The sequence below is a fragment of the Ctenopharyngodon idella genome, chromosome 13, assembly GCF_019924925.1.
Source record: "Ctenopharyngodon idella isolate HZGC_01 chromosome 13, HZGC01, whole genome shotgun sequence".
Classification (NCBI taxonomy): Eukaryota; Metazoa; Chordata; class Actinopteri; order Cypriniformes; family Xenocyprididae; genus Ctenopharyngodon; species Ctenopharyngodon idella.
Genome location: NC_067232.1, coordinates 17,967,996 through 17,982,135, shown reverse-complemented (window position 1 = coordinate 17,982,135; position 14,140 = coordinate 17,967,996). Strand labels below are relative to the sequence as shown.

Genomic DNA, 14,140 nt, shown 5'->3' with positions numbered 1-14,140 from the left:
TAACACATCAACTTTGAGGACAAAATGTTCACTTGCTGCCTAATATATCCACCAACTAACAGGTGCCGTGATGAAGAGATAATTAGTGTTATTCACTTCACCTCTCAGTGGTCATAATGTTATGCCTGATCGGTGTGTGTATATATATATATATATATATATATATATATATATAAACTTTTGAATGGTAGTGTAGATGTTCTTTTCATTAGCTCATTTCCACACCTTAGCTATACTGACAGGACATCAGGAAGCAGCAACAAGCATGTGTAGTTACGGTGTAGCTTATGAGTTTTTTTGTAAGTATGTGTTTGTGCAATGTTGCTAAATTGGCACTTACCCTGCTCTGTGTTTTAGTTTCTTATCCAGGATCCCATCTCTCGAAACCAGTTTATTAAACACCAGAATGCCAATCACCATGTTAACCTGTACACACACACAAACAGTAACACTGTCAGGACCTGATCTCATCAAACTGCAAAAGTGAAAAAAGTGCAGTAAATTAACCACACATCTTCAGCATTGTTTATAGCACTGACTAAATGCAAAAGCTTTGAATATAAACAAATTATAGCGCTTTTCAATGTATTTGAGTATTTTACAACTAGCTTCAAGCTGTACTATAAAAGTACAACAATACAGAAATAAATCTACTGTTTAGTGTTGTGTAGAAGCGTGGTTGTGTGACTCTGTGCCACCATTACATCTTAATTCAGTCTAGAAACAAACTGCTTAATGATGCATATAAATGACGGGGGTCACACAATCTTCATTTCGTACTACAATGAAGTGAGGCAATTTTCCATTTCAACATTGGCACGCTAGACTACTCCAGTAAATGACATAAAACATTATAAAGGCACTGGTGTGTGTAGTTAAGACTGGTAAATGACTGTAAATAAACAAAGTGTAAAATTACCAGCACCACTGCAGCAGCAGGTCCAACAAATGCATAGAGAAGACCACCTTCCAGAGATAGCCAACAGCTGCAAACACACAAAAAAACTAAATATCAGCAAATCTTGCATAAAATTTAACATCCGGCATCAACTTAATGGGGCATGGCAGTACACAGTCGTATCGTCCTTGAGTGTCTGGGGATCTGGAGCCATATGCCATGGTTCTACATGAGAGACTTTTAGTGTGGAACAAGAACTCTAAAGAGATCTTAAAACACTGTTTATATCCAGGTATCCTCAGGAGAACTAGGTGGGACTGTTGCAGTCTCTTGGCTCTGACTCACTACTTCACGCCACTGTTTTAATTGGAATGATTTCCATGTGCTATGTGTGGGGTCTTTTAAGTTTCGGGGTGGAGAAACCAAGAATTAAAAAAAGCAAGATGTCTTACTATTGAGGTGTCCCATATCCTTTTGCTTTTGTGAATCCCATTGAGATAGCGACCACCAAGGCAGGTAATCCTTCAAAAGAGACACAGGAGTGATTAAAGGCCACATACTGGGTAATCCTTCAGAGCTGGAGACATTCACAGCACATGTACAGTAGCTTCAGTCAGAGGTTAAGTATAAGAAGAAAGTAATGCGAGTGGTGCTTGTCCGTGCAAAACCAGCCGCTATGATGCTAAAGTGTTCTGAGTGGATGCTAGAGTGTCCCTGTGAATTATGAGATATTTTTAGCTGTTTTAACACTTTGAAAAGTGTTAAATGGCCGATATTTAATAAAATATACATGTTTTTAAACTCTAAAAATATATATATTTAAAATAGTAATTAAAAATAATATTAATAAAATAATAATATATTTTAAATAACATTATTTTTGGGGAAAACAACTTAGGAATCACAATATTATAACTATAGTATGAAAAATATATATTCATCTTATTTGCTAAGGATAACATTTAGTCAGAATTCTGAGTTTATATTTTTTTAATTAGTGACGGAAACGGGCTTCAATAGATATCCAATATGGTACCAATATATCATGCATTTCTAACTGTATATGTCTGCAGCACAACCATGTTTACATATTTGTCTAATTAATTAACCATTAACATGAGCAACAGTTGCCTTAGCAAACACCGCTGCAGATCTTCAGAAGCACGTCAGGTTTTCAAGTCAGGAACGACATAACTTCTAAATCGTTTGTGACATGAGAGCAGGTAAACAATCTAATAAGAATCCCTGGAGTTTTACACTAAAAACCAGCATGTGAAATGCAATTACCACAACTGCTTTTGAACAGAGAGGCTGAAACAAATCAAACAGGTCTTGAGCTGAAGAATACTGTCATATCCGCTATCTTCCTAATCCTCTCTCTCCATTTCTCTGTCTCTCATCTTAGCTGGTCTCGAGCAAGACTGCCATTATGAAAGGGCTCTTTCTGCTCCTGCCACTGTCCCGTGATCTGAATATTAACACCATCCCTCTCGCACTGGTGGCTGAATTTATTGATGCAATCAGCTTGTCTGAAGAACCAGCGAGGGGTCTCGTGGGCTCCCTCCCTTTTGCTGAGTCTAACCAAAGCTCCGCCCCTACCCACCAAGTAGTTTCATCCTCAACCAATCGGAAAGCGCACTGCAGTGCACTCAACGCATCAGTTCCTCCCTCAAAGACATTTAGACTCTGGATAGATGAAAAAAGATGGAATATCTGAGAAGGATTAATGAATTTGACCTGGAAGCTGTCCATGATGATAGGGCTGTTCCCTCACAGATATAAACTATACCTGTGGATTTATAGTTCAGCTGAACAAACACAGCACAGTCTGCCAGATAGTGAGAACGACATGCCTCTTGTGTTCCTATGACCTCAGTAGGGGTCATGCAATTAAACAGACCAGCTGTTGGTTTTCTGATCCTTAACAGATGTTTCAGATTAGTACTTTTACACTAAGGCACCATTTATCTGAGACACCATTTAGTTCCAAATAAAATGAAAAGATATTACTGCATGGCTGCTTACTATAGAATTCATTCAGGGGAAAAAGTCGTAAGGCTGGACGATATGACCTAAAATCAAAATCTCGATTAATTGAATTTTTTTTTTCTTTTTTGCCCTCATAGTTCACTGAGAAGGCTTGTACTGTAAATATGCTTGACTATTAAAGTTGGGATACCAGTACATTTATTTGAATGCATTAATGAGAGTGTGAATTAGTCATACCGTCTCTCTATTAATTGTGAAGCTGTGGGTTGAAAATAATTACTTCAAAAGTAGAAAAATATCTGCTATAACTACTTGGTTTACTGAGGCGCCGACAACGAGTTACTGCACTCCTCTCTGTACACGCGATCTTCATGTGATGTGCAGCTACTGTCTGTATGAGTGTTTATGTGCCACAATACAGCTGTGCAAGCACGGTAGCTCAATATAATAATACACATCAGCTGGTTTGAAATCGCATGAATGTCCAAACTGGCAAGCCTTTGAAAAACACAAACAATTGACAAACTTGCATGAGGACGTAAGCGGAAGTGATCTCACTTCATGGCTTGCGCGCCGTCTGTGTGTGTTGACTCGGCGTTTAAGTTCGCCTCTGTGTTGCTTCCATGCCGCTGACTGGACGGGGCGGAGTCATGTGACTACACACGCGGTAGTATGTTTTTAAGGGGAAATTATTAACAGGATTAAAAAACTGAAATAACTGACATGGGAAAATTACATCGATTAGAGGTTCTGAATTTCGGTTTCGATTACTTTCAATTAATCGTCCAGACCTAGTTTAGACATGGTCAAAATGATCTGCTGAAGTTCAAACTGAGCCTTAGAATGGGGAAAAAAGATGATTTAAATGACTTTGATTGTGGCATGGTTGTTGGTGCCAGACGGCTGGTCTGAAGGCAAAAGTGGGTCCAACCGGTACTAGCAAGGTGTACCTGAAAAAGTGGTCCTACATTTTTGTGTTGTGTTATGCTAGAGGTAGACATTAAAAGATTAGTTCACTTCAGAATTAAAATTTCCTGATAATTTACTCACCCCCAAGATGTTCATGTCTTTCTTTCTTCAGTCGAAAAGAAATTAAGGTTTTTTTTAGGAAAACATTCCAGGATTTTTCTCCATATAGTGGACTTCAGTGGGGATCAATGGGTTGAAGGTCCAAATTGCAGTTTCAGTGTAGCTTCAAAGGGATCTACACGATCCCAGACGAGGAATAAGGGTCTTATCTAGCGAAATGATCTGTCATTTTCTATAAAAAAAATAAATAAATAAATTTATACACTTTTTAACCTCAAATGCTCATCTTGCACTGCTCTGCGATGAGCCACGCATTGCGTAAGCACGTTGGAAAGGTCACGCGTGACGTAGGCGGAAGTACCAATCCAGAGTTTACAAAGCGAACGTGCAAAGACCAAGTCAAACAGCCTTTGCAAAAAAAGGTAAAACAACGATGTCGGACGATTTTGATGTTGGAAGAGAAAATGAGAGTACTTTCGCCTACATCACGTGTGACCTTTCTAATGTGATTACGTAATGCGTGCCACAGAGCAGTGCAAGACGAGCATTTGATCATTTCGCTAGATAAGACCCTTATTCCTCGTCTGTGATCGTGTAGAACCCTTTGAAGCTGCATTGAAACTGCAATTTTGACCTTCAACCCGTTGAACCCTGTTGAAGTCCACTTTATGGAGAAAAATCCTGGAATGTTTTCCTCCAAAACCTTAATTTCTTTTCGACTGAAGAAAGAAAGACATGAACATCTTGGATGACATGGGGGTGAGTATTGGTCTGGTCGTATTCACTTCTCAGCAACTGTTGGGAATGGAGTCATGGACTGATACAAAAGCAGGAGCAGCAAGTTCATTTAATAGCAGACGTCACTCATCAATTCTTCCACCATTAAGAAAACAAACCACTTATGAATGGAGTGTAACACTATGGATCTAAAATGTGAGTCTTGTTTTATACATGCGCTGTGCACTGGTGCGTACAACTAATTCAAGACACATTTCATGGATACTAATAATTTAATTAATCCACCATCAATGTTTTTCAAAATAGCAAAACTAATAAACGGTTCACATATCTTCTTCTGTCATGTCTTTTTCCTCTGCACACAGCAAAACACTGCAATGATGGAAAGACAGAGCCTTGTTTGTTGCTAGGTAACTGGAGGGATGAGCGTTTGCTCTTCTGTAATCAATTTGATGTGTGCGTAAAGTGGTCCTGTATAAGAAACCCTGGGGAGGTATGGAACATACGAGACGATATTTAAAAATTACCCACTCACATTGTCCATATTTGAGAAGTAAACACCAGCTGCATGATGATGATGATGATGATGGAGCAGTACAAATGCACAGTAGTGAAGAAAGAGAGACAGAGAAAGAAAGAGGGAGAGATGTAGAGATACTGTAAGTGTTATGGAGATCTAAGCACTCACCCCATCCTAGGCAGAGGAAGCGTTTCCGAATAAGCCTGGTCCGAACTTTCCCTGTCACAGCCATATAGGACTGCCAAGCTTCTGTCAAAACCCAGCAGAAGGATGCCAGGAAAAAGAAGTGCAGAAATGCAGTTGTCATCGTGCATATGCCCTGTCCATTCAACAGAGAGAGAGAGGGGGGGGGGGGGGGGGGAAGAAACTGATAAAATATTTTGAAACATTCAAGTCAAGTCCAAATGAAGGTTTTTGAACTGCCAATTCAATATCACACTGACTGAGTCAGACTTTGGGTGGAAAGTACCAACATTCACTCATTAAAATGTATTAAAATTACAGGAAATGTGAACTCACTGAAACCAACAAGACTGAAAAAAATAGTGAGGTACAAAAAATGGATCCTTCAATGCATCTACTCCCTTTGATTTTCACGCAAGGTGTCATGAAAAGCCCTAAAAACAACAAGTGGCGGAAAGAGAACGTTTTGCTCCAGACTTGTCTAGACCATCATTTAGGTCTGGGCATGGTATGGACCGTGTTCACAACGAGATCTTGTGGATATGATTTGGATAAAAAAAAAAAAAAAAATATATATATATATATATATATATATATATATATATATATATATAAAATTTTATTTATAGAAAATAATGGAGTCATTAAGATATTTCTGGAAAGAAATTTACATAGAATATTTTTATTCAGCAAGGATGCATTAAACTGATCAAAAGTGTTTTACATGGTTACAAAAAATTATACTTCAAATAAATTCTGTTCTTTTGAACTTTATATTTCCTCCAAAACATTTATCAGCAAACTGCTTTCAACATTAATAATAACAAATGCTTCTTAAGCAGCAAATCAGCATATTAGAATGATTTCTGAAGGATTATGTGACACTGAAGACCGAAGTAATGTCTTCTGAAAATTTAGCATTGTCATCACAGGAATAAATTACATTTTAAAATATAAACAGAAAACAGTTATATTAATTTGTAATAATATTTCACAAAACTACCGTTTTTACTGTAAATGCAGCCTTCCATCATCTATCCATCCATCCACCCATCCATTCATCCATCTTCTGTGATATGAACTTAAGAAAAATAACCTAACCTATTCAGTCATCGTCAGGTGATATAAATGAGTCAGTATGAGCAAATCAGTATGACCAAGTTAAACATATAAACAGTTAAACAATATAAACTTAAACATACTGTGATATTGGTCATATGGCCCACATCCCATGCTTCTGATTCCAAATCTAGAAAATCTTGCTGTAATTAAAACATGTGATCTGGACATTCTCACCACTTTACCACCAATAGCGAGTAGACAGAGGGTATGAGATGTCTTCAGCACCAAAAGCACATCTTTCTCACCAAATGAGTATCACTGAATTTGGCAGTCAGTGTGTCACATGCAAATCTTTTAAGACTGGAATGATCAGCATGTGACAAAAACAATTCTCTCCTAAAACCGGGGTTCCCACTACATTTGACCAATGAACTTCCATGACATATATATATATATATATCCATACAGGGTCTAAAATTTTTCATAAATCCTAACAATGCAATGTTGTGAGAACATGAACATGAATAGCTAAACGTGAACAATGCTGAGCCTTGCCAATTTAAATATTCAAGATATGAAAGGGACTATATGCAGTGCCTTGTATCTTTTTTTTACTGTATTTATGTGCTATTGCTTGTAATTTGAATATTTGTTCTTAATTTTTTCTTCTTTAATAATGTTTTACATCTCTATTAGGCTAGTAGTTTTAGCTGTGGTATCTACATTGGAATAGAGAATCTAAAATGGTATATATAAAATGTTGGTGTCATTACTGCCCATTTTTGCGAAAACAGTTTCATGGCCTGTAAAAAAAAAAAAAATAGTCATTGGCATTGGCAGGTGTGGCAAAAAGTAAGTTTAGGCCCTATATATATATTCCCTGGCTGTGAACTTCAAGCTAAATCTCCTGGACGTTGTGTGCATGTGCTCATGAAAGCTGGTTTACTGAGGAGTTGTGGTTTTATGACAGCATGAGAGAGCTCAACAGCATCAGGTGTCCCATCACATGCTGCCAGCTGATCCATTTTCACAGCATTTGTCTTGGCCACATCAGGTGGACCGGGATCAGGTGGAAGCAGGGTCTTCGTTACGTTCTCTCCAGCTTGTGTCTGGCTCATGTTGGCTATGCTCTCAGCTCTCTTCTGTGCCATGAGCATCCAGATTCTTCCTCTACCAGATTCACTTGTCGGCAGCTAGCTTGTGTGTGGATTCGTCTCCAAGTTCACCACCCTTAAGGTGCTTTGCCCAAGACATGTTCCTGTATCAGCATCCATGATGGGTCTTTCCTATCAGCCAATCATATTTTAGGGACTTTAGAGGGTTTTATACAACATTCTTATCAACCAATCAGCACCCACTGACTATGTATGTTATATATATATATATATATATATATATATATATATATATATATATATATAGATAGATTGTTATCGGCTGATAATAGCTTTATATAATTTGAAAGGTGGACTCTATAAAGGCCGATCAGAAGAGCCGATCAGATGATGCGAAACCGGTCTGGCAGTTCTACCAGGTGTCTGAAAAAGACAATAAATTTGCAACGTCTTTGCAGAGACATTGCAATGACAGCAACAAACTAGAGCTGTGCGATTTTAGTTCATTTCTTTCCTTCACAGCGGTGCGCTTTCGTTCCTTACTAAAAGTCCAAACTTAACGACCAAATGAGCTAGATCAATGATTGTCGTAAAATGCAGTCTATTGTTTCTAAACTGAAGGATGTGATCAATAATAAAAGGAGTTATTAAAACTGCATTATGCCGCAAAAGAGATACTGTTCCTCAAGCGTCTTTCTGTGCGCTTCTGTCCGAAACGGAGCGGAACACAGAGAAGCAAAGTGAACTTTGAGCTTTGGATTCACGCCTAAATGGTTAAATACACACAAATATGTCAACATGCCCGGTTTTATGAGTATTTGCTTTTATTTATGAGTAAACACAGTCTGTTATGTCTTAAGTGGACATAAACATTTGGGAAATAAGTTGCATGTGTAACAGTATATTGGATCCGTGCATTCGGTCTTAAAATGACAGCAGCCTAATAAACCTGCTGCCGCCTGTTTCAATGTTAATCAATATCTATATTTAATCTATATTTAAATCTATATTTAATTTACACATTAAAGACTATGCAGTGTTGTTTTACACTTGATTACTTTATGTTGATAAAGACTGATTTTTTTATTATTTATTTCACAGGAATGCTATATTTGTTAAGCTCTGGATGCTGATTGGTTGATAATAATGTTGTAAAATTCTCTCTAAAGTCCCTAAAAGCTGATTGGCTAATAGGAAAGACCATCATGGATGCTGATACACGAATATGTCTTGGGGAAAGCACATTAAGGGTGGTGAACTTGGAGACGAATCTACCCACCAGCTAGCCGCCGACAAGTGAATCTGGATGCTCATGGCACAGAAGAGAGCTGAGAGCACGGCCGACATGAGCCAAAGACAAGCTGGACGGAACGTAATGAAGACCCTGCTTCCACCTGATCCCGGTCCACCTGATGTGGCCAAGACAAATGCTGTGAAAATGGATCAGCTGGCAGCTTGTGATGGGACACCTGATGCTGTTGAGCTCTCTCATGCTGTCATAAAACCACAACTCCTCAGTAAACCAGCTTTCATGAGAACATGCACACAACATCCGGGAGATTTTGAAGTTCACAGCCAGGGTGCATCTAAGCCAGACAACTTCTGGACCAATGTTTCCTTCTGCATACACTGTTCCTTGACTTACAGAATTAGAAGGACACCATGGTTATATAATTAGTATAGTATTAGTACAATTAGTATACAACTTCACAATCTCTACAATGTATATAACTTTTTGGATCTTTTTATCACTTTAGTGACATGTGAAGGCCAAGTATGGTAACCCATACTCGGGATTTGTCCTCCGCATTTGAAGGGTTAGTTCATCCAAAAATGAAATTTCTGTCATTAATTACTCACCCTCATGTCATCTTAAACCCATAAGACCTTCGTTTTTATCTTCGGAACACAAATTAATATATTTTGATAAAATCTGAGGGTCCGCTATTTTCGTTGCAAAGCTTCAGTGTTTACGTCCGAACGGCGGCTCAGTATTGGCCGGCTCTGGTCACGTGAGCAGCATGACGCATGCATGTGATGCTGATGCACGAGCCGGCCAATACGAACCCATGTTCAGACATAAACACTGAAGCTCTGCAATGAAAATAGCATAGCAGTATGACAGGGGCAGATGAATTTGTTGAATAAAGTTCTTATTTTTGTTTTGTTTTTGATCAAATAAATACAGCCTTATTAAGCATTAGAGACTTCAATATTGTATCAAAGCAGAAGTAGGCCTAACTACTAGGCCACAGCTAAGGACTACATATCTAAGGACTTTTCAGCTAAATTTTCACACTTACTGTTACATAAACACTTAGCGTTGTCTATTCATACTCCACTGCTGGAAGATACTTTAAACTAGAGGTAGATACTTCAAAACATTTACAAATGAATCTTAGCACCACATTTTCAGAGGCATTTCTGGGTGTCAGATGCGTTTCGCTCCATTTTCTGCATAATGCTAGCTGCTTAGCAAACAAGATGGGAGGTGATGTGGCTCATGGCACATGCATGTCACCACAGGACCTCACAGCCATATGGGCCAGTGCTAATGACTGATGAAGAAACACTTAAGCCACACAGAGCATAAACTAACTGCTATAAATATAGTATTGATTGACACTCTCAACAAGTAGCTTGTGTGACTGTTTAGGCAAATACACATAGCAAAAAACTACAAACAGAACAGAAACAAAGCATGCTTCCTCAGGTCTCCTATATAGATAACATCACACAGATCAACAAGGTGCGGTAAGATCACATTTAAAGGTATTTGAAGGCACATGAAAGCTCCTAACCTGAGTGGGAATTTGACTTGTATCTTTAAGTACCAAATGTACTATATCTGTATGCGTGTGGGTTTGCCTGAAGAGCTGGGCAGCAGAGGAAGTGGAGGGGGTGGCACACAGCCTCAGCTGAAATCCTGAGTACACACTGCCCTTTACAAAGGCAAATTGCCGGGAGATATTGAGCCCACTGTGTCTGTATCCATGGCAACAGAGGAAGTTCAAGAGAACGGTAAAGAACAACATAGCTGACGTAAAGGAAGGCGTGTGTGTATGTCGAAGGGCTGATGCTGGTGCGCTCTGCTGGGATGCATGTACGTGAGCGTGAGGCCAGGGAGGGTTCGAGACATTAACTGTATAAGGTTAGCGAGTTCATTTTCAAACATGAACGATGAGACTCTGGTGTAATGCTAACTTGCTTAAATAAGCTTCCGGACACACAGTTTGAGGTTGAAACAAATATGAAAATAAATAATCCTATATAATATGCTTCAATTTAGGAGAAATATTAAATCATGGTAAAACAATGGATGCCTAATGAGATTCATTTATGTATATAGCAGAGTTTTCATTACTGAAACTGCATGTTTGAACTCACTAGAGAACATTATGTTGATTCAATGCCTGTAGACTTCAATAAATATGTATATATATATAGGTTAGATCATATTCAACTTTATTGTCATTCTGCAGAGTGCAAGTACAGAGCCAATGATGCTCTGTACTTGCAGTAGTTCTCTGTTATAATTTATAAAATGCATTTTAATCAAAAAAATAAATAAATAAATAACTCCATGTTTTTGAAAACTTGAGATGAACTGCGAATCAACTTGATATATTTTTTGATTATGTTCAATTTGTCATTGTGAAATGCAGTAGTTCTCTGTTGTAGTTTATAATATGCATTTTAATCAAAATAAAATTATGAAAACTTGAGATGCACTGCGAATCATCTTGGAATCAAATCGTGACTCTCTGAATCAAAATCGAATCTTGAGTGGCCTAAATATTCCTGCCCCTAATGCCCCTTTTTTTCCAGTTCTCCCCTAGTGAAAAATAAATATACCAAAATGTATTTGAAATATTTTTATGCTTACATATTTATGTACTTAATATAAATATCCTGCAACTGTACTTTTGATATACTAAATCAATATACTTAAAGTCTGCTAAATTGGAACAACTAATTTAGTACTTAATGCACTTTAGTTATCCGGAAGCAGTGCTGAGGTCCAACTAAAGATATACTTATGTATATTTGATTGTGCTAAAATGGAACTATTGCAAGTATACTTTTGGTACACTTTAAATATCTTGCATTTAAAGACTAAAATTATACAGTGATCATACTATCCTTACTAATAGTGATATTAAAACACATTTTGGCTTAATATTAAGAAATGTGCATTTTGCGATAAAGAAGCACTCCAAATGAAGTTTAATTATATTTATATCAATAAGTCTCAAGCGAAATGTCAGTAAATATGTTAATGTATTCATACTATACTTAGTATGAAATAAATGTATTTTAGGGTCTGTACGCATTTGTCATCTTACACTTTTCCAAGGGTGATACTTTAAACAGCACTGCTCTCTTGGTTTTTTACAGGAATATGTTTACGTCATTCTATCATAGCACTCACACGTTGCGCAGGGACCAAGCTGTCAAAAGATATCTATAGAATACTGTCTTCCTCGCAAAGCTTAACTAAAAGGCAGGAGGAAAAAATACCCCCCAGATAACATCTACAGATGTCAATGTCATAAGTTTGCCAGTGCAGTAGGTCAGTTTGCCCATTAAGCTGTCATTAATTATGTATCATTCAGCTGTTCAAACATGAAAAAGACTGACTCATTTTACCCCAAGGCAAAGTTATAGATAAAACAAATTAGAGCATGTTTTTAGTGAAAGCTATCTCTACAGATCATCAAAGTGGCTGATGTGTCAGAAGCATTCAAATCCTTGACTTTAAGCTTGATAATTTGATATGTGAGTCATCCGTCACGGTTTCTTATCAACAGAGAATCCTTTCATTTCAGATGATTCTTCGAGGGAGCTTCAATATTCTCTCTGAAGATGTGAATAAATGATGCCATGAATAATAATAAAAAAATAATATAGCATAATTGTAGTCATTTAAAAGTAAATATGTGATGGGAATATGTCACTGCATTGTCCTCTGCCAATGAGACTCTACCAAGCGGAATAAACTGATAATTGGAGCGAGCAACTTAAAATATTTAAACATATACGTAAATACCAAAGCCATTAATTCAGTACTGACATTCAATTTTGCAACTGAGGACAATTATGTAAGAAATATGTTTTCAGAATGTTACAACTGTGCAAGACTTGTTTTCAGAACATTTATCATAACTTAGATATTTTCTGGTAACACTTGAGTATGGGGAACAACTCTCCCTTTTAACTAGTTGCTTATTAGCTTGCATATTGGATGATTATTAGTACTTATAAAGCACATATCAATGCCTTATTCTGCATGACCATATTCTAACATCTCTAAATCCTACCCCATACCTAAACGCTACAACAACTACATATCTAACTATTAATAAGCAGTAAATCAAGAGATTATTGAGGCAAAAGTCATAATTAATAGTATGTATGTGTGTTCCCCATACCGAAGTGTTACCTATTTTGTTCTATCAGCCATTTTTTTTTTTTTTTTTCACTAAACCTCACTCAATTTATTAATTAATCTCTGATTTTCTAACAACCATCTCAATGAAGCCTGTTTAACCCCTGTTCAAAAAATAATCTATCAATATTTACTCCTACAGGAGATTTTTACAGAATTATTCAACAGCTCTTTGACAGTGACCAGGTGACATAAAAGGACAAAAACCATAAATGTAGTCAATTTCAAAAGTATTCAATGCTCACTCTATTCCATTCACTATTTTCTGAAGCTACATATATGACAGCTTTCTGCGAGTAGCGACTCAAATCTAAGCCAGAGCTGTAGTATCAGCGGGGGTTTGTAATATTGCAACACTTTCACAGATCAGCACAATGTAAAGGAAGTGTTGATATTGTAAGCTGTGGCTAAGAGTCAAACTGACATGATGCTGATATCCAGGCCAATTAAGCCAGACTCATTATGCAACAGAAAAGAATACACTTCAAAACGGTCCTATTCCCCCAGTCTGGATATTTCGGGGACCCTGCCTTCATTACACTCTTGAGCTGTAGCACAATATCTCAGTTTAACAACTATTTATTCACACTCTGTCAAGATTATTGTTTGAAATGCTTTTCTCCTCGCCAATTAATGTTACATACTCCCCACATCTACCCTGATACAAACAGCACTCTTCAGCTGTTTGAGCAGGGTTGTTTCTGTTTTGACATAAATGCCTTTCCTACATTAATATTTATGACAAATGCTGCTGCTACGCCAAGATATGAAAATGTTGCTTTCTATTATTCAACAAGTGAGGTAAAATAAAAGCACAGACGCTACACTAGTAGCATCTAAACAATTCATAAAGTATGGCTGCACCAATCTCTGCTTAATAGGTGAATATCTAGTATATATACAACAAATAATTATACAGCATTTTCTTCTGTAGTTTTCTTGGCTGCTGCCTGGATTGACTATTACTAGTGTCATTGTTTCCAAAACAAAAATTCCACAGGAAAAACCTCAGAGAGGTAAGTAAATTACAAATGCTTTTCATCATGTTCAAATGTTATTCGGATCGGTTCTTTCCAATCAAAATACTTGATGTTTGTGTTTGGAAAGGTGCCGTGGGCTATCCTCACATCTTAGTACTTGAGAAGATAAACAAGTCA

The 14,140-nt window shown here is 37.3% G+C and overlaps 1 protein-coding gene across 6 annotated transcripts in view; it reads right to left on the bottom strand.

Moving 5' to 3' along the window:
* The window catches only part of adgrb3 (adhesion G protein-coupled receptor B3), a 271,133-nt gene that overhangs the window by 85,375 nt on the left and 171,618 nt on the right, over positions 1 to 14,140 (bottom strand). For all 6 annotated transcript variants that reach the window (XM_051916328.1, XM_051916332.1, XM_051916329.1 and 3 more), the window contains 4 exons: positions 5,343 to 5,493; positions 1,351 to 1,420; positions 920 to 986; positions 341 to 426 (listed from right to left, as the gene is read on the bottom strand). In XM_051916328.1, the coding sequence (XP_051772288.1) occupies positions 341 to 426; positions 920 to 986; positions 1,351 to 1,420; positions 5,343 to 5,493 (374 nt within the window). The remainder of the gene's footprint in view (positions 1 to 340; positions 427 to 919; positions 987 to 1,350; positions 1,421 to 5,342; positions 5,494 to 14,140) is intronic.